Here is a 24,028-nt window from a genome sequence, read left to right on the forward strand (position 1 = left end):
ATGAAAAGCCGCCATCGAGCTTGGTTTGTTTGAGATTATGGCAAAAACTAGCCCATCTCATTGCCTCTCTTCTTCTGAGATTGCTTCTTACTTGCCGGCGAAGAACCACGATGCCCCTCTAATAGTTGAAAGGATCCTTCGCCTTCTTGCTTCTCACTCTATCCTCACATCTAAACTTATCATCAACAAAGTTGGACACCCCAAAAGATTATAGTTTAGCACCAATTTGCAGATACTTTGTACAAAATGAAGATGGAGTTTCTCTTGCTCCCGCGCTCCTCTGAGAAAGTCCTCATGCAGTGCTGGTTTGTTTCCTATTGATCATCAATATCCATGAATTATATTACTTGCTTAATAGCTTGTAATGTAATTATAGTGACAAAATCTCTCTACAGTTATTACTTAAAAGATAGTGTATTGGAGGGAGGATTGCCTTAATAAAAGAGAGAATATTTTCAATCAATCCATGTACAATATTACTGCTTTAGTGATAAAAAGAGTTCTTGAAATCTACAAGGGATTTGAAGCCATTGAAGGGCTGAGCCAATTGGTGGAGGCTTAGGGGCAAACCTTTGCTTAATGTTCTAAGTACGCACAAATTAAGGCCATTAATTTTGACTCGCCTTATGTTTTAAAAGATGCACCATCATCTGGTAGCTTAAAATCAAATGTTGATATAACTTTTCAGTGGATACTTCATGATTGGGGTGACAATCATGCTTGAAGTTATTAAAGAACTGTTACAATGCGCTGTCGGATGCGAGGAAGGTAATAGTAGTTGAATCTATAATGCCAGAATTTCCTAAGACTGATGCTGTAACTCAAAATATTTCTGGAATTGACTTGAGTGTGTTTAATACAATTCCTGGAGCAAAGGAGAGGACAAAGGAGGAGTTCCAGGCATTGACAACAGGAGCTGGATTTGCAGCTATGGAAGTCAATATGTCGTGCTTAATGCTATTGGGTGATTGGGCTCCACAAAAACATGACTTTCATCTAAGCCTATATATACTTTGTTGTAAGATATAGTTAAGGTAAATGGCCTAAATCTAAGCTTTAGAATAAGGCTTCAAGAAGTAATATTAAGTACTTTAGATTTTAAAAGCATAAATTTTTATATGAAAAGATTCTCTGAACCCGCTAACTATAGTGATCCTACCACAAGAACCCTTATGATATCAGTAATTATCACGACCCCTATTGTTTGTCACAGTTACATGAAAAAATTCTCCAAGCCCGCTAACTATTGTTGTTTGTTGGTGTTGATTAAGCGTTGAGGTGAGTGTGGGGTGGGCCGTGGGCGGCTGTTTTGAGGTTGGAATAGTGGGGCGTCGGGGAAGGTAGAGGTGGGGGGCTGCTGCCGATTATAACAGATTTTATACCGTTCAGGACGGCGGGGCCCGTTTTACTAAATAGAAAACTCAAATCCTAATCCCCAAAACTTAAACAAACCCTAATCCCAAACAAAACATAATCCCCAATTCAGACCCAAGCCTTTATTCAAAGCAAATCAACAACCGAATTCAACAATAAAACCAATAAAGATCAATCTAAGTGAACCTAACGCGAGACCAACGCGCCGCCACTCTCGAGGCCGGAAACCGTGGCTTAGCTTCGTCGAGCAAGGCTACCGCTTTACGGCAGCAGAAGCGAAACGCATAAGGCCACAGCTTGCGGCCTAAATGGGCTCTAGTGGCGGTGGCTTTTCAAGCGGAGGCTGTGCTCTGTTGGAAAAGGTCGGGGTATTACGCTTTCTTCAGTTTTGAATTTGCTATCAACTTAAATTACCCTTTAACCCTGATTTTATAAACTTAACTGAAAAAATCTTAACGGTTTACTAACGGCAGGGCTTCGTGACTAGTACTGAACTACTGATACAACCGAGGGGTGCCATATAAAAGTTACTCAGTTACCTCCCTGCTCTCAGGGGTTTTTTGGGTATTTTATCAGATTTAAAGGCAAAAATTATATTCCCAAAATTTGCTAAACCCCTAATTCAGGTCTCATCATAATTGTACTATCACTCTACATAAGATCATCACCGACGGCCCCCACGCGACGGCAGTTACTCGCATTAGGAATTTTATGATTTCTTTTTCTTTCTGTTTGACAATTTATCAATTGAAGAAGCTTTATTGTTAAATAGGAAAAAAGGGTAAGTATATATTTACTGATTCTAATTATCCTTATTGTGTTTTTTGTTTCTGAGAAGTGAAAACATAATCGTTAATTGCGTGAGAGAGAAAAATATGGGTCGTCGTGACATAAGGAAAGAAGCTCGATTAGCTAAGAATCAAAGGAAACATCAAGCTTGGATGGAGCATCAGGTTAAAGAAATTATATTGTTCATCTGTTGTATATATTTTTTGAAATTTGTATTTACAAAATGTATGTGGAATTGTATTATATGATTTTAATGCTTATTACAGAAATCCCAGAAATTAAAGAGAACAAATGAGGATGTTAAGTTGAAACATGGGAAGAAATCGAAAGGTTCATACACGCAGATTAAGTCTGAGGAAAATCAGAGCTTGACGGAATTGATTTTGTCAGAAGAAGATGAAGTGAAGTTGAATTCTGTGGGACAAAATGAGTCTACTTCATCTAAAACAGAGAAACGAAAGAAGGATATCAGTAAGAGAGCTCGGAAAACAAAGTTTGAAGAATTTCTTCAATTGGATGTGCCAAAAGCTAGCATAAGTGCAGAGGAAGATTTGGAATTGGAGAGGAAACTTGCAAAGAGACTCAAGGTGAAAAATGGGAAAATGCGGGGAGAAGATGATGGTTTAAATGTGTTATTCGAAGGAGTTCCATCTGTTTTTGATTCATCAGGGGAAGAGGAAGAAATCCCCAATGCTGAAGAACAACCTGCCAAGAAGAAACCTAAGAAGAGAAAATCATTGGAGCAGGGACTAGAAGGTGAGAATGGTGGTGATTTAATGCCCAAGTCAGAAGAAACCAATGGTGCAGACGTGGGTTTGGAAGAAGTTCCTGCCACGGTAGCTTCACGAAAGAGGAGGAAGAAAAAGTTGTCAGAGCAAGCACAAGACAATGTGGTCTCTGATACTGCTGATACCGTCTCCAATCCTCAGGAAACCCATGATGCAGAGGTGGCTTTGGTGGAAAGTACTGCCAGGGCACCTGCATTGGAAAGCAGTGTAAAGTATGTTCCTCCTCACTTGAGATCACGTGCAGGAAATGAGTCAGAAGAGCATAGTCAAATCCGTAGAAGGGTTCGAGGTATGAAAATTGAGGTTTTGGATGAATTTAAAATTTCTATCTTGAAATTGAAACCTGACATACTTTATATTTTTCAAAATATTTCAGGTCTTTTGAATAGACTCTCTGAATCTAATGTGGAATCAATTACTGGAGAAATGTCAACAATCTTTCTTGTAAGTTGTAATTTTAATTTTATCTTTTTTTGTTTCTCTTACTTTTCTATATAATTTCATCTAGTAATCCAATTGGGAGGATTATGGAATTGTTGTAGTCGACTTACTCTGGAAATGCTATCACCGCTTAAAGGAACTTAATTTTTGAAATTATTATAATCATGTGATCCAGCTTTTTTTATCCATGAGACCAGCATAGGTAGAATACTGTTCTTTGGGTGGCTAGTTTGTAGCTGTGCTGAAGCCAAATAACTGATGTGTTTGTTTGTGGGTGCATTGAAACTTCTAGATCAAATATGCATTTCTATATTATTCAAATACATTGAATGAATTTGCTGATCAAGAATTATAACTTAACTCTTTCATCTTACCTGTTTGCAGTCGGTTGGCCGCAGTGTTGGTTCTAAGATTATCAGTGAGGAGGTGTTGGCTTCATGTTCTAGCGGTCCTCGTGGCAATGAACAGTTAAGAGATTACTTTATATTCTAATTTAATGTCTCCTTATCCCGTCTCTTTATCAATCTCACCTTTAGGAGCCATGAAGTAGATCTGAATATAAATTATTGTCATATATTATTTATTTCTTCTCTAGCTATTGATTTTCTCATATCTCCTGTTTTCTTAAACTGAAGACATATTGTTGGATTAATGACGCACTAATTTGTTATTTCTGCTGGTAACAGATCTGTTGAACTGTTTTATAATGACACCATGTTCTGATATTCCTGCGGATAGATTTTGGCTATATCATGATTCAGTTGAAAACCTTTAAATTACTGTGGTTGGTTTTGATGACATAATTTAGTTGACATCTTGTGGTTCTTTTGGCCTGTAGATAAGTTGTACCGTAAAAACACTTTCTTTTATTTCAAGATCATCAGTGACCACTGTTCTTCATTTCCCTTGTATATGGGTGAAAAGATAGATAGTTTATATGTGGAGAGTAATTTGCAGGACCATCTGTTAGTATCTGAAGTATCAGTAAGAAAATCTAATGTATGTAGATGTATGACATGTCAGATAAAGAAGAATTATCAGTTCTGTTCTACACCATGCACTATGGGATAGTGATGTAGAGAATCAGCCTATTTTTGTGAACTTCTATTTTCCAAATGTTATATGTGAATGTTATTTCAACTTATTTTTATTGGTGAAAAGATATTTTATTCTCGGCAACTGTTTGACAACACTTAGTTAGGCTTATAATTTCACTATGATTGTAACGTCAGGTTATTTTGGTGCATTTTTTGATGTAAAGCTGGACTGCTAATCTATTTTACTGTTTGCACTTGTTATTACAGTTGTACATGCAATTGACCTTTTGCGTGTTCTCTGTTTAGGTATGCTGCTGTTTTTGCAGCTTTTGTTGCAGGCATGGCATGTTTGGTGGGAATTGACTTCAGTGCAAAGCTTATGGCTTCACTTGCTCAGTCTTTTGAGGTTTGTCTTACAAATTTTAAACAATTACATGTCACTATTCAAAGTGGTTTCTTTTGATTTGTAATGATTCTGAAGATATATTAACTATTTTGTGTTTCAAAGGGGAAACCTTACAAGTTTATTATCAATTCAGCTGTTTGCTTGTCAAGAATCTCAAAGTTTTTGTTAGCTTGTTAACTGAATTCTACAAATTAACTGAAAGCAGCCTTTTCTTTTTTTCTTTTTTTTTCCACAGAATGAGTACCTCAAAAAAGACAATCTTTCCTTGCGAAATCTTACTCTTCTGCTCTCCTATTTATGCATATTTGGAGTTTTCTCAAGGTGAGTAATCTGCTTTAATAGGGTTGCCCAACTTTTCTTGGACAACATCTCTTCTTCATAAAGTGGCTCACCTTTGAAAATAGATCTTTAGGATGTGGCACCATGATCATGTTTCTGGCAACTGCTTGGAGTCTCCAACTCCAACAGTTTTAGACAGTGAAGATCTAACTGGAGGAGCATACCCCAGAACTGGTTTAGAACCTAGAATGTCCCCTTTGCTTCAAATAACCCCCTTAGTTAAGTGCCAACTGCTTGGTGTCTGCCACAACATTAGTAGTTAAGTGCCAGAATTAAGCTTCCTTTGGGCATTAATGTTGTACAGTATATATTATGAGCTTTGCCCCAGAATGTTGATTTCAATCTGTTTCACCTAGCATGTCCCTAAATACGGCTTTAAAGTGTTGGACAACCCTAGATTAATAGCTGAGCTTGTAATCTTATTTTTCAGTGAGTTGATATATGACTTTCTCATCATGTTGAGCAAGCGATTGGCAGAGATCGATGTCTCTACTATCTTGACAATTTTGCAATGTAAGCCCTGTTCTCTCTCTCTCTCTCTCTCTCTCTCTGTCTCTCTCTCTCTCTCTTTTCTATTTTTTAATAGAAGTAACAAGCAGAATATCATTTATCAGTTTAAGACCTGTTTTGATTAGTCTTTATGTATGTGGATTTGGCTTCTGTTAATTCTACTCAGCTTATGTTTAAGTTTTTTCTGATCCATGGAGATCCCCTATTGGTAGAGGATTTGCATTTTAAGCTGTAGACCTTCCCCAAACTATTATTTTTACCATTATTTATCCTTTCTACAAGTGGTTACTGCTTCTCATTCTTTCTTTGTTAGTATTATTATTCTTTTTTTGTGCATGAGCTAGTATTTGCATATCGTTATTTATACTAGTATTATGTTCCTCTACTGGAATGGCAGCTTACAAGATTATCATAACTGGTGAGCCAAAATATCTGCTTTTTTTTTTAATTGGAAGTGGTATTGTTTGAACAGGCTGTGGGATAAAAATAAGGGGTGATGATCCTACTGCTATGAAAGATTTTATTCTTAGTGTTCAAAATAGGGTGAACGAGTTGAAGGCTTCCTGTGGAGATGGCCCGAAAAATATAAATGGCAAAAGAGTAAGCTGATTTGGAAAATATCTATTTTTCAAAGTTTTTGTTATTATTTTTGTTGCTAATTTGTAGAAATCCTGCTTTGTAATTTGTGCAGATGGAGTTCATGCTTGAAACCATATGTGACATCAAAAACAACAAAAAAAGGCCTAAGGAGGATACTGTGCAGCACACACGGATAAAGAAATGGCTACAAAAGGTCTTGCTAGTTTGGAGTGGTTCTTTTTTTTTTTTTTTTTTTTTTTTTTTTTAAATCTCCTTTACTTGCTTTAAACTTCCTCTTCTTACCCCATTTCAAATGGCTTCAGGAGTGAGAGGATACTTTGCATTGACCCCTTTACCTATCTAACATTGATTGGGAAGAATTAGCTGTACTTAAGTGTCGTTAAGGGAAGTCAAACTCCTTGCAGACAATCATTCCTAAAAATTATGCCAGAGCTTCTTGTTAGTATTATTACTTACATCATACATGTCTTTGTGTCGAATCTGAAAACTTCAGTCAAGCTGAGCTTGATGCTAATTATTGCTCTTATGTACTTGATAATTTTTTATAGATATAGTTGATGACAGCAATGGAAGAAACAAACTATAAGGTCAATGAAATTACGTAGTGCTTACTGTCAGCTACAGTTTGAGTGAAACAATAGAACATAAATATGTTTTCAGCACTGGCTACTTACATTATGCACAAGGAGGGCACAAGCTCCCTCTTAAATTCAAATTTTCATCCTTAATATTTAAACCTCTTCACAGCTGTGCCCCTCCTCACGAAACTTAATTCACTTAGTATTATTATTTTTTATCATTTCAAGCATCAATTATCTCAATGATCTATCGTCTCTATATGTATTTAGATATTATGTGAGTTTAGCTTTTTTTTTTATTTTTTTTTTTTTTGTTTCATTAAGCTTCTATCAGTCTCAGAATTTTAAATTCTTTGGTGTAGGACATATGGGAAGGATGCAAAGGGTTATTTTAGTCCTTTATCTTTCTATATTTTAGGATTGAGTGTTTTAACTAATTTAGCCTTTCATTAGGATTAGATTAGAATTCTTATTTTATTAGGATTTGGTTTGTGAAGCTTGTAAATACTGTCTTGTATTTGTGGGAAACCTTACTGTAGTTTATTATAAAGAGTTGATAATTGAGAATCGTTTCTTGCTATCTTTTTAATCCCTCCTCTTAACCTATCTAATTTCTATCTATTTTCCTAAATTCCTCTATCATTCCTACTTTCAATATGACACAAATTCTAATTAATTAACTATAATTAACCGTTCGTATTTATGATTCAGTTTTCTTTTTCTTCTTTCTTTTTTAGCTTTATTCTCTTTATAATTATATGATTGATATCTCAATATTTACTAGAGAAAACAAATTTGAAGTCTTGTGGTGAATAACTATTATCTGTTTATACGACTACTAATGTCTTTGGGTCTAATATATAGAGTATGATTTTGATAGCGTCAGGATGTTTTTGAAATATTAACATTTTGAAGGTGCTCCTTTCGGTTTCCCACAAAAATTCCTAGATCTACCGGTAGTTTCAAGTTATTATAGTCTAATCTTTGGGGTAGGAAGGTGATGCTTGTCATTGTTTGACAAAATATTGAGAAACTGAAGTTTTAACTAGCTGCTATTTAAAGTTCTTAAATAATATTTCTCATTTAGTTTATTTGCTTTAGGTTTTGTCTTGCTTTTGTAGTTCTATATTGAAATATGCCTGGATATTTGCAGTTAAGAGTTGAGGGCATTCTAATAAGGGGACTAACGTGGAGCAAGCTTCTTGATCCTGACAAAAAGGGTCAGTGGTGGTTGTCCAGGGATATGGCAGCCCAAACAGAAAATGTGGTAGAGGTTGCTAGAAATATTGATAAAGAGGTTCTTGAAGCCCAGAATATGCTACAGCTTGCTTCTGCTATGGGAATGAATACTGAAAATAGAAAGGCAATCTTTTGTATTATAATGACTGCAGAGGATTACATTGATACAATTGAAAAGCTTTTAAGGCTGGATTTGCCTGCAAAGCAGGTGGGTATCTTGCGTTTTGTTTCTTCATTATTTTTCAACTCCATTTAAGTTTTTCCTTAATTTTGCTTTTCTGTGCCTACAGGACCGAGAGATTATACGGGTTCTTATGGTATGTTGTTTGCATGAGAAACATTTCAATAAATATTACACGGTACTGGCATCCAAGTTGTGTGAGCATGACAAAAACCACAAGTTTACTTTGCAGGTATAACTCTCTACATTCTTGAGTTGGGTTAGGTAACATTATACGGGGTAACAAGCCTATGTCGAAACATGCACAAATACTTTTACTTGTATGGAAAAAATAAATAAATATATATCTGAGTGAGTAGTTTTTGAATCTGCTTGTTACATCAGTTGATCACAAAAGAAATAAAGGAAGAGAATAAGAGGTAATAGAATGTAGGATACGCCCAACTTTTATAAATTTGTGAAGTATTCTTAGTACTGTGTCATTAAATATTACTGAGGTCTTGTCTTTAAATATACAAACAATACGCTATAATTTTGTCAACATATTTTATCTAAAATGAAGCAGACCAAGATATTAAGAACTCTTTATGGGGCCTGGGTCCATTGATATATGTTACAGAAGGTCAATCTATAATGATTAATAGTAAAAGTCATAATTTAATTTAATTTCCATTTACTATGGAGAAAACTCATAGTAGTGCAAATTTGAGGATCTTGGCCTAGCTCAAGTTCACCTCTCTATTGCTTCTACACCCAAGTTTTATACCTACGAAGTTAGACTTACCTGTTGGTTCATATCTTAACTCATGGACACTAGAGCATAATGAGGTATATTTATTAATTCATAAGACATCATTTTAGTTTTGTTGTGGAAGCAGATATGAGGTTGGTTTCTCTCCTTTTGTGAATGCTAAATCTTCTTTACGTTGGTGGGTGATACAAAATGTTTTATAGGGTTCTACCTGTTGGAAGGGTTGTTATTGGGAGGGGAAGGACTGCCTTCAATAGAGAGACCATCACCATTAGACTTTTCATTTTTTAAGAGATCAGAAATCCTTTTTTTTATTAACTTTACATGGTGTGAAGTAGTGAATTTTGGTTAGAAAAAATTCATGTTTTAAGAAAGTCATTGTTAATTACAGCTTTTGAGATTGTTGAGAATCTATTGTTGCGCTCCCATGTTAATTTTTATTTTTCTCTTTTTCAATCTTCCTTTTCTGCTATGATTACAGTATTGCATTTGGGACTACTTCAATGAGCTGGAGTCAATGCCGCTTATAAAATCAATGCACCTAGCCAAATTTGTGGCGGAGATGATCGCATGTTTTAATCTCTCCCTTGGAGTTTTGAAACCAATCGACTTCAGCAACCCCATTGTGCTAACCAACAAAAGAATTGTGCATTTTAGGATGCTATTTGAGTACATATTTGAGTGTCCTGATAATCTCGTATTGAAAATTTTCGATCGTATAGCTGTCAACCCAGATCTTGAAATTCTTCGAGATGGCATCATGCTTTTCATTAAAGAGCATGTTGTGAGAACTAACAAAGAACTGGCTAGTAAATTCAAGATCGCAAAGAAAGCTCTTAAGTATGTACAACCTGTCCTCATGTAAGTTTGATTACAGTATTATAATCATTTATGCCAAGCCTAAATTTTGTAGTTCAAATTTTGCCCATTTAGCTGCCAATTTCTTCCAGGAAGTCGTACTTTCCACAGAATTACCAGCAATCACCAATGGATTAGTTGTTGATTTTGATATAGAAAAATATATTTGATATAATTAATTGATTCTCTCTTTTCTTCTCATTTCATATTTCTGGTAAACAAGTTCATTTTCATCTTCAATATTATTATACCATTTTCCTTTATCATGTAAGATGAGAAAATCTTACGTAAGTTTTCTCCAAGGTGATAAATCCTGTTGGTGAAAATCACTGAGCTCCAAATCAACCCATCAACAAGGTTTTTCATAAAGATTGTGAGCGATTCCAATGGTTGATATGAGGCTTATATTTAAATTTGATTATTGCATTCTAGTGGTTGCTTGTGTCAAGCCCAAGGTTTGGAGTTCAATTTGTCCAGTTTTTTGCTATTTTCTCACACAGCATGACAGCAATGTGCCTTAATAAGTGATTACAAACAATCACTTGAGGATGAGTAGAAAAAAAAAAGATTGTTGGCTTTGGAGATTGGGTGGTTCAGAACCAATTGTCAAAAGCTTTGAATTTAGTTAAGGTTTGCTGGATCTACAAAAGGTCTTGCTAGTTTGGAGTGGTTCTTTTTTTTTTTTTTTTTTTTTTTTTTTTTAAATCTCCTTTACTTGCTTTAAACTTCCTCTTCTTACCCCATTTCAAATGGCTTCAGGAGTGAGAGGATACTTTGCATTGACCCCTTTACCTATCTAACATTGATTGGGAAGAATTAGCTGTACTTAAGTGTCGTTAAGGGAAGTCAAACTCCTTGCAGACAATCATTCCTAAAAATTATGCCAGAGCTTCTTGTTAGTATTATTACTTACATCATACATGTCTTTGTGTCGAATCTGAAAACTTCAGTCAAGCTGAGCTTGATGCTAATTATTGCTCTTATGTACTTGATAATTTTGTATAGATATAGTTGATGACAGCAATGGAAGAAACAAACTATAAGGTCAATGAAATTACGTAGTGCTTACTGTCAGCTACAGTTGAGTGAAACAATAGAACATAAATATGTTTTCAGCACTGGCTACTTACATTATGCACAAGGAGGGCACAAGCTCCCTCTTAAATTCAAATTTTCATCCTTAATATTTAAACCTCTTCACAGCTGTGCCCCTCCTCACGAAACTTAATTCACTTAGTATTATTATTTTTTATCATTTCAAGCATCAATTATCTCAATGATCTATCGTCTCTATATGTATTTAGATATTATGTGAGTTTAGCTTTTTTTTTAATTTTTTTTTTTTTTTTTTGTTTCATTAAGCTTCTATCAGTCTCAGAATTTTAAATTCTTTGGTGTAGGACATATGGGAAGGATGCAAAGGGTTATTTTAGTCCTTTATCTTTCTATATTTTAGGATTGAGTGTTTTAACTAATTTAGCCTTTCATTAGGATTAGATTAGAATTCTTATTTTATTAGGATTTGGTTTGTGAAGCTTGTAAATACTGTCTTGTATTTGTGGGAAACCTTACTGTAGTTTATTATAAAGAGTTGATAATTGAGAATCGTTTCTTGCTATCTTTTTAATCCCTCCTCTTAACCTATCTAATTTCTATCTATTTTCCTAAATTCCTCTATCATTCCTACTTTCAATATGACACAAATTCTAATTAATTAACTATAATTAACCGTTCGTATTTATGATTCAGTTTTCTTTTTCTTCTTTCTTTTTTAGCTTTATTCTCTTTATAATTATATGATTGATATCTCAATATTTACTAGAGAAAACAAATTTGAAGTCTTGTGGTGAATAACTATTATCTGTTTATACGACTACTAATGTCTTTGGGTCTAATATATAGAGTATGATTTTGATAGCGTCAGGATGTTTTTGAAATATTAACATTTTGAAGGTGCTCCTTTCGGTTTCCCACAAAAATTCCTAGATCTACCGGTAGTTTCAAGTTATTATAGTCTAATCTTTGGGGTAGGAAGGTGATGCTTGTCATTGTTTGACAAAATATTGAGAAACTGAAGTTTTAACTAGCTGCTATTTAAAGTTCTTAAATAATATTTCTCATTTAGTTTATTTGCTTTAGGTTTTGTCTTGCTTTTGTAGTTCTATATTGAAATATGCCTGGATATTTGCAGTTAAGAGTTGAGGGCATTCTAATAAGGGGACTAACGTGGAGCAAGCTTCTTGATCCTGACAAAAAGGGTCAGTGGTGGTTGTCCAGGGATATGGCAGCCCAAACAGAAAATGTGGTAGAGGTTGCTAGAAATATTGATAAAGAGGTTCTTGAAGCCCAGAATATGCTACAGCTTGCTTCTGCTATGGGAATGAATACTGAAAATAGAAAGGCAATCTTTTGTATTATAATGACTGCAGAGGATTACATTGATACAATTGAAAAGCTTTTAAGGCTGGATTTGCCTGCAAAGCAGGTGGGTATCTTGCGTTTTGTTTCTTCATTATTTTTCAACTCCATTTAAGTTTTTCCTTAATTTTGCTTTTCTGTGCCTACAGGACCGAGAGATTATACGGGTTCTTATGGTATGTTGTTTGCATGAGAAACATTTCAATAAATATTACACGGTACTGGCATCCAAGTTGTGTGAGCATGACAAAAACCACAAGTTTACTTTGCAGGTATAACTCTCTACATTCTTGAGTTGGGTTAGGTAACATTATACGGGGTAACAAGCCTATGTCGAAACATGCACAAATACTTTTACTTGTATGGAAAAAATAAATAAATATATATCTGAGTGAGTAGTTTTTGAATCTGCTTGTTACATCAGTTGATCACAAAAGAAATAAAGGAAGAGAATAAGAGGTAATAGAATGTAGGATACGCCCAACTTTTATAAATTTGTGAAGTATTCTTAGTACTGTGTCATTAAATATTACTGAGGTCTTGTCTTTAAATATACAAACAATACGCTATAATTTTGTCAACATATTTTATCTAAAATGAAGCAGACCAAGATATTAAGAACTCTTTATGGGGCCTGGGTCCATTGATATACCCCTAATACTGAGGTAATGTTACAGAAGGTCAATCTATAATGATTAATAGTAAAAGTCATAATTTAATTTAATTTCCATTTACTATGGAGAAAACTCATAGTAGTGCAAATTTGAGGATCTTGGCCTAGCTCAAGTTCACCTCTCTATTGCTTCTACACCCAAGTTTTATACCTACGAAGTTAGACTTACCTGTTGGTTCATATCTTAACTCATGGACACTAGAGCATAATGAGGTATATTTATTAATTCATAAGACATCATTTTAGTTTTGTTGTGGAAGCAGATATGAGGTTGGTTTCTCTCCTTTAGTGAATGCTAAATCTTCTTTACGTTGGTGGGTGATACAAAATGTTTTATAGGGTTCTACCTGTTGGAAGGGTTGTTATTGGGAGGGGAAGGACTGCCTTCAATAGAGAGACCATCACCATTAGACTTTTCATTTTTTAAGAGATCAGAAATCCTTTTTTTTATTAACTTTACATGGTGTGAAGTTGTGAATTTTGGTTAGAAAAAATTCATGTTTTAAGAAAGTCATTGTTAATTACAGCTTTTGAGATTGTTGAGAATCTATTGTTCCGCTTCCATGTTAATTTTTATTTTACTCTTTTTCAATCTTCCTTTTCTGCTATGATTACAGTATTGCATTTGGGACTACTTCAATGAGCTGGAGTCAATACCGCTTATAAAATCAATGCACCTAGCCAAATTTGTGGCGGAGATGATCGCATGTTTTAATCTCTCCCTTGGAGTTTTGAAACCCATCGACTTCAGCAACCCCATCGTGCTAACCAACAAAAGAATTGTGCATTTTAGGATGCTATTTGAGTACATATTTGAGTGTCCTGATAATCTCTTATCGAAAATTTTCGATCGTATAGCTGTCAGCCCAGATCTTGAAATTCTTCGAGATGGCATCATGCTTTTCATTAAAGAGCATGTTGTGAGAACTAACAAAGAACTGGCTAGTAAATTCAAGATCGCAAAGAAAGCTCTTAAGTATGTACAACCTGTCCTCATGTAAGTTTGATTACAGTATTATAATCATTTATGCCAAGCCTAAATTTTGTAGTTCAAATTTTGCCCATTTAGTTGCCAATTTCTTCCAGGAAGTTGTACTTTTCGCAGAATTACCAGTAATCACCAATGGATTACTTGTTGATTTGATATAGAAAAATATATTTGATTTAATTAATTGATTCTCTCTTTTCTTCTCATTTCATATTTCTGGTAAACAGGTTCATCTTCATCTTCAATATTATTATTCCAATTTCTTTTATCATGTAAGAAGAGAAAATCTTACGTAAGTTTTCTCCAAGGTGATAAATCCTGTTGGTGAAAATCACTGAGCTCCAAATCAACCCACCAACAAGGTTTTTCATAAAGATTGTGAGTGATTCCAATGGTTGATATAAGGCTTATATTTAAATTTGATTATTGCATTCTAGTGGTTGCTTGTGCCAAGCCCAAGGTTTGGAGTTCAATTTATTTTCTCACACAGCATGACAGCAATGTGCCTTAATAAGTGATAACAAGCAATCACTTGAGGATGAGTTGAAAAAAAAAAGTTAAGTTGGATTTCGAGATTGTTTGGTTGGTTCAGAACCAATTGTCAAAAGCTTTGAATTTAGTTAAGGTTTGAAGAACATGTCTATTACCTTAAACGGGCTGGTCCCCGAGTTCGGGCGGTGTCAAACTGAGGACGCTATGATGATATCAATATGACATAATAAAATTTTAAAACTATAATAATTAATAAACTGTTGACATTAACATGATATCATTTGAAATTGAAAATTTGAAACTACATTTTAGTAATCCGATTTAGCCACCAGTTCTCTGACCCAATGGTGGAATCGCAATTCAACATTGTTCCCACCAGTTCAACCCCGGATCAATCTGATCCAATGTCATACTTCATTATGAGAATACAAATAAATAACATTAGTATAGGCAGACTTCATTATGCTCTGGTGGGTATCTAATTCAATGTTCAAGAAAAGCATAATCCACCAGTATTAGCCATTCCTACGTTGAAATAATTAGTCACATATGCAGTACTTGGTTTCCACCCATAATGTGAGCTCCGAAGCCTCACAGTTAGCAATGAAGTATGTAAGCTAAGATATTTACTTCATTGATTTGATTGACATCCAAACTTTAAGGCAACCCACTTATCGTCACTTCGCAACAACGTGCTGCCTCTGGGAAATATCATGTTAGGCGTGCTTGGGCAAACTCTAATTCTTGTGCCGGTAGAGGTATCGGTAGAGGTATGTGTTCCAACTCCTGCTCCAATACTAGATTCAGGAACTACATTAGCAGAGCTATCAGAATGCAAAGAAGATGAAGGGGGGGTATTATCCGGCGTTGAAGGAGCAGATGGGAAAGATGGAGACGATTCTCTCTTCCAATTCGGATCAATCACTGGTTGTGGAAATGCATCGATGAGATGTTGACTGCTGACGTCACCGTTCACTGTAATCAATTTAGACCAGAACTGCTTTAAGATACATGAATGATATCAAGCAACAAAGACCATGAGATTTAACGAAATATATATTCGTTACTAAGCAACAACATTAATGTGTCAACTTACAAAAAAGAGATGGATTCATAATACTATTATCGTTGTCTAGAATTACATCACACAGTTAATTTCAAGCCAAAATATATTGCCTTATTTTGAAGCTGATAGCTCAATCTTTCCAATTTCTCACAATATCAGTTTTGTTCATTGTATTACTGACACAATGAATCATCAAATTTATTCTAAACATACATTCTGTGACCAGGCAATATATATTTATATAGCTAGCGTGACATCTTTTAGAAGACTGTATCCAAGGGTTGTCAGATTTAATTGACAGGCAAAATGATAATGCTATAATGGTATGTTCTATAAAGATTCACGAAAAAGTCCACACCTCTACCCTCTTCAGCTTCAACTGAACTTTGATTAAGTACCACGTGACCTGTAGGTTGGTTCTTATGATGAACATCATTAGTTAAATTTGATTGCAAGCTGGAATATTTGTAGTCAGCTTGTGCTTGGATGGCTGCTGAAAGAACTGTTGGCCTCTGAGTTGGTTTACCTGGACATTAAGGCATAATGAATAGTCAAACACTGTGTAATAGACTGACTTCACTCCTAAACAAGTATTAAGAACAACAATTTTCGTGTAAGCCAATACATTAACTTTCACTTCTAATATTTGTAATTTGGTAAGAACTAGAGGCTGATATAAGAGTATATAATTATTGTTGCATATATTTCTCAGAGGATTTGTTAAACAAGAATAATTTTTCATAGAACTTGCCCCCTCGGTGGTTATTATAATTTCAATCTGATCACCAGATGGGTATGTACTACAGAAGTTTGTTTAGCTCTAGTAATACAAATCTCTGCCATTTGTACATGAAGAGGCTATTTCGTTAAATTTTAAGTTCACCTAAACCATGAGACCAACTAAAGTCAACTCAAAATAGCCTCTTACCCCTATTAGTATTCAACTTCCCCTAGGCTTAACTTCAGCTGGATATGTCTTTTGGCACTAAAGTAGCAACTCGTCTGTGTTTCAAAATGTAACTCTCACACAGTCCTCTGTAATTCTCAATTCCAGTTCTTCACAATGCATATAATTTCAATTCACTATTTCACTTCACTGCAACACATCTAAAGCTACACCTCATTCTGACAGAAATCATTTATGGACAATAATATATCTTCATCCTGTAAATGCCTTTAAATTTTATTATACTGAATGCAGCTTCAATTACATATAGACCAACTAAATTCCAAAAGCCACAGTCAATTTGTGGCTTTTGTCCAGTAGAACTCTGTCTGCCAAATGGGCCCTTTGAGATTTGGTCATCTAACAGAATATTAGTGCATTACCCCCCTACACACCAAGGTAACTTGAACTACTAGATCAAACATTGAGCTCAATTCTATTAATTTAATATAATGTAGAACAGTATCACACAGCAATCAGATTTTTCAATGTACATGCATTTGTTGAGAAATGAAGTGAGCATATTTCTTGCCCTAAAAAAAAAAAATTATTGCGCATGAACCTACCTCTTGATATTCAAGCACTCAATCACTTATGCGCTCACTTCCAATGATTCAGTGTTTTACATGGGTCAATTTATTATGCATATACATATTTTAGATACAAGCATAAATTAGAAAAGAAAAGAAAAGTAACCCAGGGATGACATCAACCTTTTAATAAATAACTGCATAAGAAAGTGAAAAAGAAACATAAACATGCACATACGTTCTTTGAGAGTCAGGTAAGCAACTTTTGCTGCACTCATCTCAGCCTGCTTCTTCGTCTTTGCTTCCTGCCCAGTAAAAACTTCTGCTTCTACCTCAACAGTTGAAACAAAAGTTGGTGCGTGAGCTTCACCAGTTCGATTTGTATGATAAACAGGCAAAGCATAACCTTCTTTCTGAGCCAATTCTTGTAAAAGGTTCTTGTAGAAACCAGACTCATCCTGGAAAAGTATAAATAACATATATATTCACAAATAAGAAATATATGTATACACTAAAACCCCTAAATATGACATTTAAGTAACTAGATGACTTACCTCTTGAACTCCATCTGAAGACAATGACATTAGAGCAACTTTTGCTGCTCCATGCTCAGCTTCCTTTAATGTGGGGAAAAACTCCTGACACTCGTAACTCTGTCCACCAACTGTGACCTTACACTTAAAGCAACTAGCATGAGGAGGACCTTCCCGCTCACAAGAATATATAGGAAATGCAAGATTTCTCTTTTGCGCATAGCTTTGTAGCTGGTTCTTGTACAGGTGTAACGTATCTAGAATTCAAAAGAAAATGACTAAAAGTCACAATGTTAATTGTCACTGAAAATATAAATATGTAGTTCCTCAATTTGCTTTTTTATTTATCTATTGTTAGCTCAAAGGGAAACACAGAATTTGCATGTTCAATATCCAGGAATAGAGTGGGATGTCATATCAACCAAAATAGCAGTTTGGGGCAAGGGTCTTATCCTTCTTCCCACCCCATACCCCAAAAGCAGGGAGTCCCACCTTTACCAATACCTGCGGCATGGTAAAACAGAAATCCCCATCCTCAACCTGCCCCTGTCCAATCAATTAATCAATTCAACTACAGTGCAGCAACTAAAAATTGTGAAATTCCCTGCAGGAGCCCACCTTTTGCAGAGGTGAAAGTACAGAACCAGAGATAATATCTTGGCCCCTAAATTTTTTCGGGGCAGGGATGAGGAGAATGCTCCACATCCCCGCCTGCCACTAAAAAATTTCCAGAGCAGGTATTGGGAGAATGCTCCAAGTCCCAGCCTGCCCCAAAAGTATGAGAAAATTTTATTAAAATAGAAAAAAAAAAAATTTAGAATCCTAATTTCGAACTCTCATTTGACATAGCTCACAAAGATGTCTGTGAATGGTAAATTTATCAAGAAAATTCACACAATAAAACAAATGGCAGCCCAATCAAACTCCACAAAGAATTTGATAACGAGGATAGACTAAGGCAGTGAGGATGCATTTATCAATTTAAGGAATCCATGCCCCTGAGGGATCAAACTGAGGATGGGGTGGAGCCCCAACCACAAACAGCCTATTGCCATCCCCATACAAGAAAAATAAAGCAAAAAATGTTCATCAATAAGAATATCACTAAGTAGCCATCAAGTTCTGAACAATGCAAGCAAAGTACTCATATTAAACCAAATAAAAAAAATTGAACAGATGAACGAATACCAATCAAGCCAATTAAACCCCCCAAAACCACAACTGTTACACAAAACTGTCCATCAAACCACAAAATGTTGTGATAGTTGAAGTATAAATGAATTTGGGGAAGAGAAATTTAGGTTTTCCAGTGCCAAAGACACCTCAACATGAGAGATAAGAGATGAGGAAAGGGAGAAAGAGATGAAAACATAAAACTTAACTCTGTTTATGTGTCATTGTTTTAGATATTCTTAAAGGTGTTTATTACAAGTAAATCAAAGGCAGGGTAGGAACGAATAAATCTGTCTTTACCACAACCCCACCATGTTCCCTATTCATTAGATGAAATAGTTACCAGAATCAGCTCAAAGGCTCTAACTGTGCAGATCCAAATTGTCACTCCCAAACAGGGGCGAAACCAGAAAATTATTTTCGAGAGGGTTGAAGAAAATTTAAATATACATAAAAAAACTTATTAATGTTGTTGATATAACAATAGTACGTAATAGATAAAGAAATAAACAAAATTTATTTAAAAATAGCGAAAGAGTGGTGTAGCAATAAGAGAAGAGAGTACATGTTGAATTTTGTAAAAAAATTCAAAATATTAGAACATTATAATTATTTATTATGATTAATAGAAGTTTTAACATAATTAAAATAATAGGATGTAAAATTATTATGAATTTATATAATATAATACAAAAAAAGTTTCAAAAATGTCACCAGGGCTGGAGCTTGGGGAAGCACCCTCTGGCTCCGCCTCTGCTCTCAAACAAGAATGATTGATATATGGTTGTACAGGTACTGATAAATTCAAGTGTCAATACCACCTATTTCAAATATTCTTTCATCTATTTCTTTTTTTTTTTTTTTTTCTAAGATTCTATTACTTAATTTTGCTCTCTCGAGGCTCAATGTAGGCTCAATGTAGAGAAATTACAAATAAGGTGTGCATTGAAAGACCAAAAACCAATTATATTCTATTGTTCACATCCCAGATTAACTTAGAGCTCCCCAAAATTGCATGTTATTAATAATATTCTGAAATGGCATAACTATGATCAAACATGGCATTAATTCTTAGCAATTAATTGCTGTCATAAACACAATACAAATCACGGTAATTATTCTCAAACATGGCAGGGTCCAACCAAGTTTTTGTATATGCAACTATGTAGGCATTTGCTATCTGATACTTAACAAGCACAAAACATAAAAACTAAAGGCTAGGAAGAAAACAATCAAGACATTCAAACCAATCTAAACTTAATTGGAAAGTACAATACAGAAAACATACGAAACTCCAAAACAAATAAAGTTGTAAATTACAACTTCCCAGGACTATAAAAGGACCAGGAGCATATATCATACGGTAAGTTTGGACATTAACAAATTGGAAGTAGGCCTTCTCAGTAATTCATGACATACACTCCATCTTTCCCCTTATGCATGAAATCTAAGGCCTTTCTTCATAATCTTTTGACAGGGCCACAACAGAGAAGTTGATATATAAAATGCATTAATGAATAGATGACCAATCATTATTGTAACAGAACTAATAAAGTGACCCATCTTTAAAAGAAACCAAGGATAAGCTACAATTATTTTAAATTACTTCTCTGACCTCTTGATCTGCAAACATCTTTGACAACTGAGGAGGTTGCATTGACCAGAGGAGTTTGATCTGTTTCTCATATGTAATAATGGATGCATTAAAACTCAAATTTCTGTCCACAACTACTGAATCAAACAACAAATAGAAAAAATAAGAATAGAAATGATTATTTAAATTAACTATCTAACCTCTTGATCCGTAAACGTCGTTCCCAATTAAGGTGGCTGCATTGACTTGAGGAGTTTGACCTGATTCTCATACACAGTAATTAATGCATCATATTTATTGGACCATAACTAATGAAGCAAATATTTTTTCAAGAAATAAGCATAACAGATATGATAACTAAAGTTTCACTTCTAACCTCTTAATCTGTTATCATCTTTGATGACCGAGGTTGCTGCACTAACCTGAGGAGTTTGATCTGTTTGTTGTATATTCATTTGCAATGTACTAGCACTTGCTGACCCTACAGAAATTAAACAATACTAAATAAATTCAAGGTAAACTTTTCAAGACAAACATGGTAATCATGGAAACCTGTTTCAAGCCTATAATCATGGAACTAAAGGCATTATAAACGATGTTTGGACCTTATAAAAATGTTATACAATACAGAAACCAATGCTAAATGGAAATAGCTAAACTTGCAAAACAAATTGTATTAGAACACACAATTATCAGCACTCCTATTTACCAAAACACAGTAACCAATAATATCAATAATTTGAATATAAAAGGTGCAATGAAGAGGGCATAATTTACAAACAGCACTCAATTAATCAGGATATCAGTTGAAAAATGAGATTAAGATCCTAAGCATGTCATTCACCCCAAGAGCACTACATATTTCATCATTGCAAAGCCAAAACTATAAGCATCCAAAACACATACAGCTATGGCCTAGCAAATGTGACGAATTAAAACGCGAAAAGAAAAGCTATCATAGTACCTCTCTGACAATGTCAAATCCAAAAAAATTAAAAAAAGAACCCAAATGGAACTCGAAAATTCATGGATAAACCATGAATAACTTGAAACATAGCAACCATTTAACAATAGTACAATATACAGAATATCATACACAAGATTCAGATACACAACCAACAATATTATCAGAAGAAAAAGAAAATCAAAGCCATGTAATTTTTAATGAGTGATATCTTCCCAGATATATGCAATTTGTTTGGTAACAGAACCCTATAGTTAAATGGTATCATAAACACATGCAGAACAATATATGCTTATCAACCAAGCCCTCACACAGGGATACAAGATCAACTCCAATAACACGCTCCATCATTCCCAACCAAAACACCAAAAAACAAAACCAAACACAAAATTTTACCACTAATAACACTATCTTTTATCACAAATAATTTTTCTCATTCTCACAAAATCAAAATTTCACCACGTATTGAAAAAATAAAAAAGGAAAAAAGAAAACCACACCCAAATATAAGTCATCCGCCACCATTGGTCCAACCAAAGCAGGGTCAACTCTCAAGACTCAAACCTGTGCCCTTGCAGTTTAAAATTTTAGTCCTTTTTTGTATTATAATTAGATTTGACATTAACAAATTGGAAGTAAGTCAATTCAACAATTCATCTTTTCCCTCACATTACTGTCAAGGCCTTGTTTCCATTATCACTTGACAATAATATAACAAGAAAGTACACTGAATTCACTAACGACTAGATGACCAATCATTACTATACCAGAATTAATGTAGCAACATATATAATAAAGAAAAAAAGCATTTGAAAAGACATGATTATTTAAATTACTTCTCTGACCTCTTGATCTGCAAACATCTTTGACCACTAAGGAGTTTGCATTGAAAAGAGCAGTTTCATCTGTTTCTCATGCAATAATGAATGAATCAAAAATCAGTATCAGGCCAGAACTAATGAAGCTAAAGAATATTATAGCAACCTTCTATTAAAAAAAAATAAAATAAAAATAAATAAAAATAAAAAATAAAAAAAATTAAGGGCAAGGGAAGATGATTACTGAAAAACTTTTATTACCTCTTGATCCAAAAACATCTTTGCCACTTGAGGTGGCTGCATCAACTTGAGGAGTTTGACCTGCTTCCCATATGGAGTAATGCATGCACCATAAATCAATATTGAACCAATATAAATAAAGCAAATTACCATTTAAGAAAATAAGAAAGTACAGATAAGATAAATGAAATTAATTTTCTAACCTCTAAATCTGTAATCATCTTTGACCACTGAGGTGGTTGCACTGACTTGAGGACTTTGATCTGTTTGTGGCACATTAATTAGCACTGAGCTAGCACTTGAAGATCCTACAGAAATTATTCCAACTCAACACAATGACAGGGTAAACTATTCAAGCAAACAAGGTAATTAGGAAAACTGATGCAAAACAATAATATTGGGTTCTTCTTCAGTTCACAAAATATCAACACTCATTACTACCTAATTGTTTTGTCAATTTATCCATATTTTAAATGTCATAATATGGTACAGCAACCTAATGCTGCATGGAAATATCTAAATTTGCAATACAAATAGTATAAATAGACAACAAAATATCAATCAATCAACTCTGTTGAATAAGAAATATCTAGAAATCATAATATACATTAATTCACATCACAGTAATTAATGATATCAGGATTTTCCATTACAAAGATGCAATGAGAAACCATAATTGAAAAAAAAAGCAATCAATTAATCATGTTATTAGTTTAAAATGAGGTTAATTCCAGTTATTTAAGCCCAAGGCAATATGTATTTCATCAAAATTTCTAATGCCCAAATTACAAGCATCCAAAATACATATACAGCTATTGACGGGTAGGCGTTGGCTACTAGCAAAACCATGTTACCTTTAACAAGAAGTGAAATCTCCCAACAAACGTGCAATTGTCTTTAGAACAGCAACATAAAATTAAACGATATCCTAATTCCATGCATTACAACAAAAGAAACGTAACATTCACACTTCTATATTTTACAACAAAACCTTAAACACACATTTACACAACAATCCTCAACTCAACTCCATAATTTTCCAGCGTTTTCTCGCCAGCCAAACAGAGTCCAAAACACAAATTCTTCAAAACACAATCAATCCATTCAGTTAATCATTAACATGCAACATTACCAGAAGAGGATGAAACGGCGGGCTGAGAAGAAGAGAAGTGTTCAAAAGCGAGTCGGGCGGCGGTGTTTTGGGCCTCCTTGGATGATCTGCAGAGATTGGGAGTGGTGAAAAGGATGTCGTTGACGGTAACAGTAGCTTGAAAGCGAGGGTTGTGGTCCGGGCCCTGTTTGGTTGACGTGTATTCCGGTAAGTTGAATGATCGCTGGTGACAGAGCTCTTGAAGCCGTGACTTGTACATTATTTTTCACTGTTTTTGCTTCTGGTTTATGGAGACAGTTTTGGTTTTGAAAACTAGTTCTAAAATATTTATTTATAGAGAGGGAATGTTGGTAAGGACCGTTTGGTAATTGCGCCAGTTATTAGATTCAAATTTACAAATTAACTTTAGATCTTGATTTAATTAATTAATGGTTTTTTTATTTTTTTTTTATAACCGGACATCTAACCAGCTTATCTGCACTTCAACTAATCTCCAGGTCTATTGAACACTTTACAAGGTCAAAGAACCAATAAGTCATAATATTATTATAATAAATGATTTTAAAGTTTAAACCTAAAAGATAAAAAAAT

General features: G+C 34.4%; 3 protein-coding genes across 8 annotated transcripts; 2 read left to right on the plus strand and 1 right to left on the minus strand.

The window, feature by feature from the left end:
• The first annotated feature begins 1,430 nt into the window (after positions 1-1,430).
• LOC116116701 (nucleolar MIF4G domain-containing protein 1-like) lies at positions 1,431-9,960 on the plus strand. Of its 2 annotated transcripts, XM_031402750.1 has the most exons (13): positions 1,431-1,736; positions 1,848-2,327; positions 2,430-3,240; positions 3,328-3,395; positions 3,777-3,859; positions 4,736-4,835; positions 5,071-5,156; positions 5,605-5,687; positions 6,157-6,284; positions 6,376-6,477; positions 8,016-8,309; positions 8,392-8,514; positions 9,515-9,960. In XM_031402750.1, the coding sequence occupies exons 2-13, from the start codon at positions 2,250-2,252 to the stop codon at positions 9,896-9,898; spliced, it is 2,340 nt and encodes a 779-aa protein (XP_031258610.1). In that variant the 5' UTR covers positions 1,431-1,736; positions 1,848-2,249; the 3' UTR covers positions 9,899-9,960. The 2 variants fall into 2 exon arrangements, with proteins under 2 accessions (XP_031258610.1, XP_031258609.1); XM_031402749.1 differs by having other exon boundaries at positions 1,431-2,327.
• Positions 9,961-11,770: 1,810 nt separating this feature from the next.
• On the plus strand, positions 11,771-14,124 carry LOC116116710 (nucleolar MIF4G domain-containing protein 1-like). The gene is made up of 3 exons (XM_031402768.1): positions 11,771-12,376; positions 12,459-12,581; positions 13,600-14,124. The coding sequence occupies exons 1-3, from the start codon at positions 12,065-12,067 to the stop codon at positions 13,981-13,983; spliced, it is 819 nt and encodes a 272-aa protein (XP_031258628.1). The 5' UTR covers positions 11,771-12,064; the 3' UTR covers positions 13,984-14,124.
• Positions 14,125-14,722: 598 nt separating this feature from the next.
• Positions 14,723-23,729, minus strand: LOC116116702 (double-stranded RNA-binding protein 1-like). 5 transcript variants are annotated; one of them, XM_031402753.1, is made up of 11 exons: positions 23,459-23,729; positions 22,530-22,589; positions 22,348-22,407; positions 22,114-22,173; positions 20,681-20,785; positions 20,505-20,564; positions 20,326-20,385; positions 17,559-17,794; positions 17,243-17,462; positions 15,887-16,054; positions 14,723-15,437 (listed from the first exon to the last, which is right to left on the minus strand). In XM_031402753.1, exons 1-11 carry the CDS (start codon positions 23,694-23,696, stop codon positions 15,094-15,096), a joined length of 1,611 nt encoding a protein of 536 aa, XP_031258613.1. In that variant the 5' UTR covers positions 23,697-23,729; the 3' UTR covers positions 14,723-15,093. The 5 variants fall into 5 exon arrangements, with proteins under 5 accessions (XP_031258613.1, XP_031258612.1, XP_031258614.1 ...); XM_031402752.1 differs by having other exon boundaries at positions 22,530-22,634; XM_031402754.1 differs by lacking the exon at positions 22,114-22,173 and having other exon boundaries at positions 22,530-22,634.
• Between the last annotated feature and the right edge of the window lie 299 nt (positions 23,730-24,028).

The sequence above is a fragment of the Pistacia vera genome, unplaced genomic scaffold, assembly GCF_008641045.1.
Source record: "Pistacia vera cultivar Batoury unplaced genomic scaffold, PisVer_v2 Contig78, whole genome shotgun sequence".
NCBI lineage: Eukaryota > Viridiplantae > Streptophyta > Magnoliopsida > Sapindales > Anacardiaceae > Pistacia > Pistacia vera.

Bases quoted from the DNA above. Each gene is read 5' to 3' on its own strand.
- LOC116116701 (XM_031402749.1), top strand. From the start codon at position 2,250: ATGGGTCGTCGTGACATAAGGAAAGAAGCTCGATTAGCTAAGAATCAA. The intron at 2,328-2,429 runs GTTAAAGAAATT...TGCTTATTACAG, and splicing joins AAGCTTGGATGGAGCATCAG to AAATCCCAGAAATTAAAGAG. The intron at 8,310-8,391 runs GTGGGTATCTTG...CTGTGCCTACAG, and splicing joins TGGATTTGCCTGCAAAGCAG to GACCGAGAGATTATACGGGT.
- LOC116116710 (XM_031402768.1), top strand. From the start codon at position 12,065: ATGCCTGGATATTTGCAGTTAAGAGTTGAGGGCATTCTAATAAGGGGA. The intron at 12,377-12,458 runs GTGGGTATCTTG...CTGTGCCTACAG, and splicing joins TGGATTTGCCTGCAAAGCAG to GACCGAGAGATTATACGGGT. The intron at 12,582-13,599 runs GTATAACTCTCT...CTATGATTACAG, and splicing joins ACCACAAGTTTACTTTGCAG to TATTGCATTTGGGACTACTT.
- LOC116116702 (XM_031402752.1), bottom strand. From the start codon at position 23,696: ATGTACAAGTCACGGCTTCAAGAGCTCTGTCACCAGCGATCATTCAAC. The intron at 17,463-17,558 runs GTAAGTCATCTA...ATACTTTTCCAG, and splicing joins CTTCAGATGGAGTTCAAGAG to GATGAGTCTGGTTTCTACAA. The intron at 15,438-15,886 runs GTGTGGACTTTT...AATTGATTACAG, and splicing joins TGAAGCTGAAGAGGGTAGAG to TGAACGGTGACGTCAGCAGT.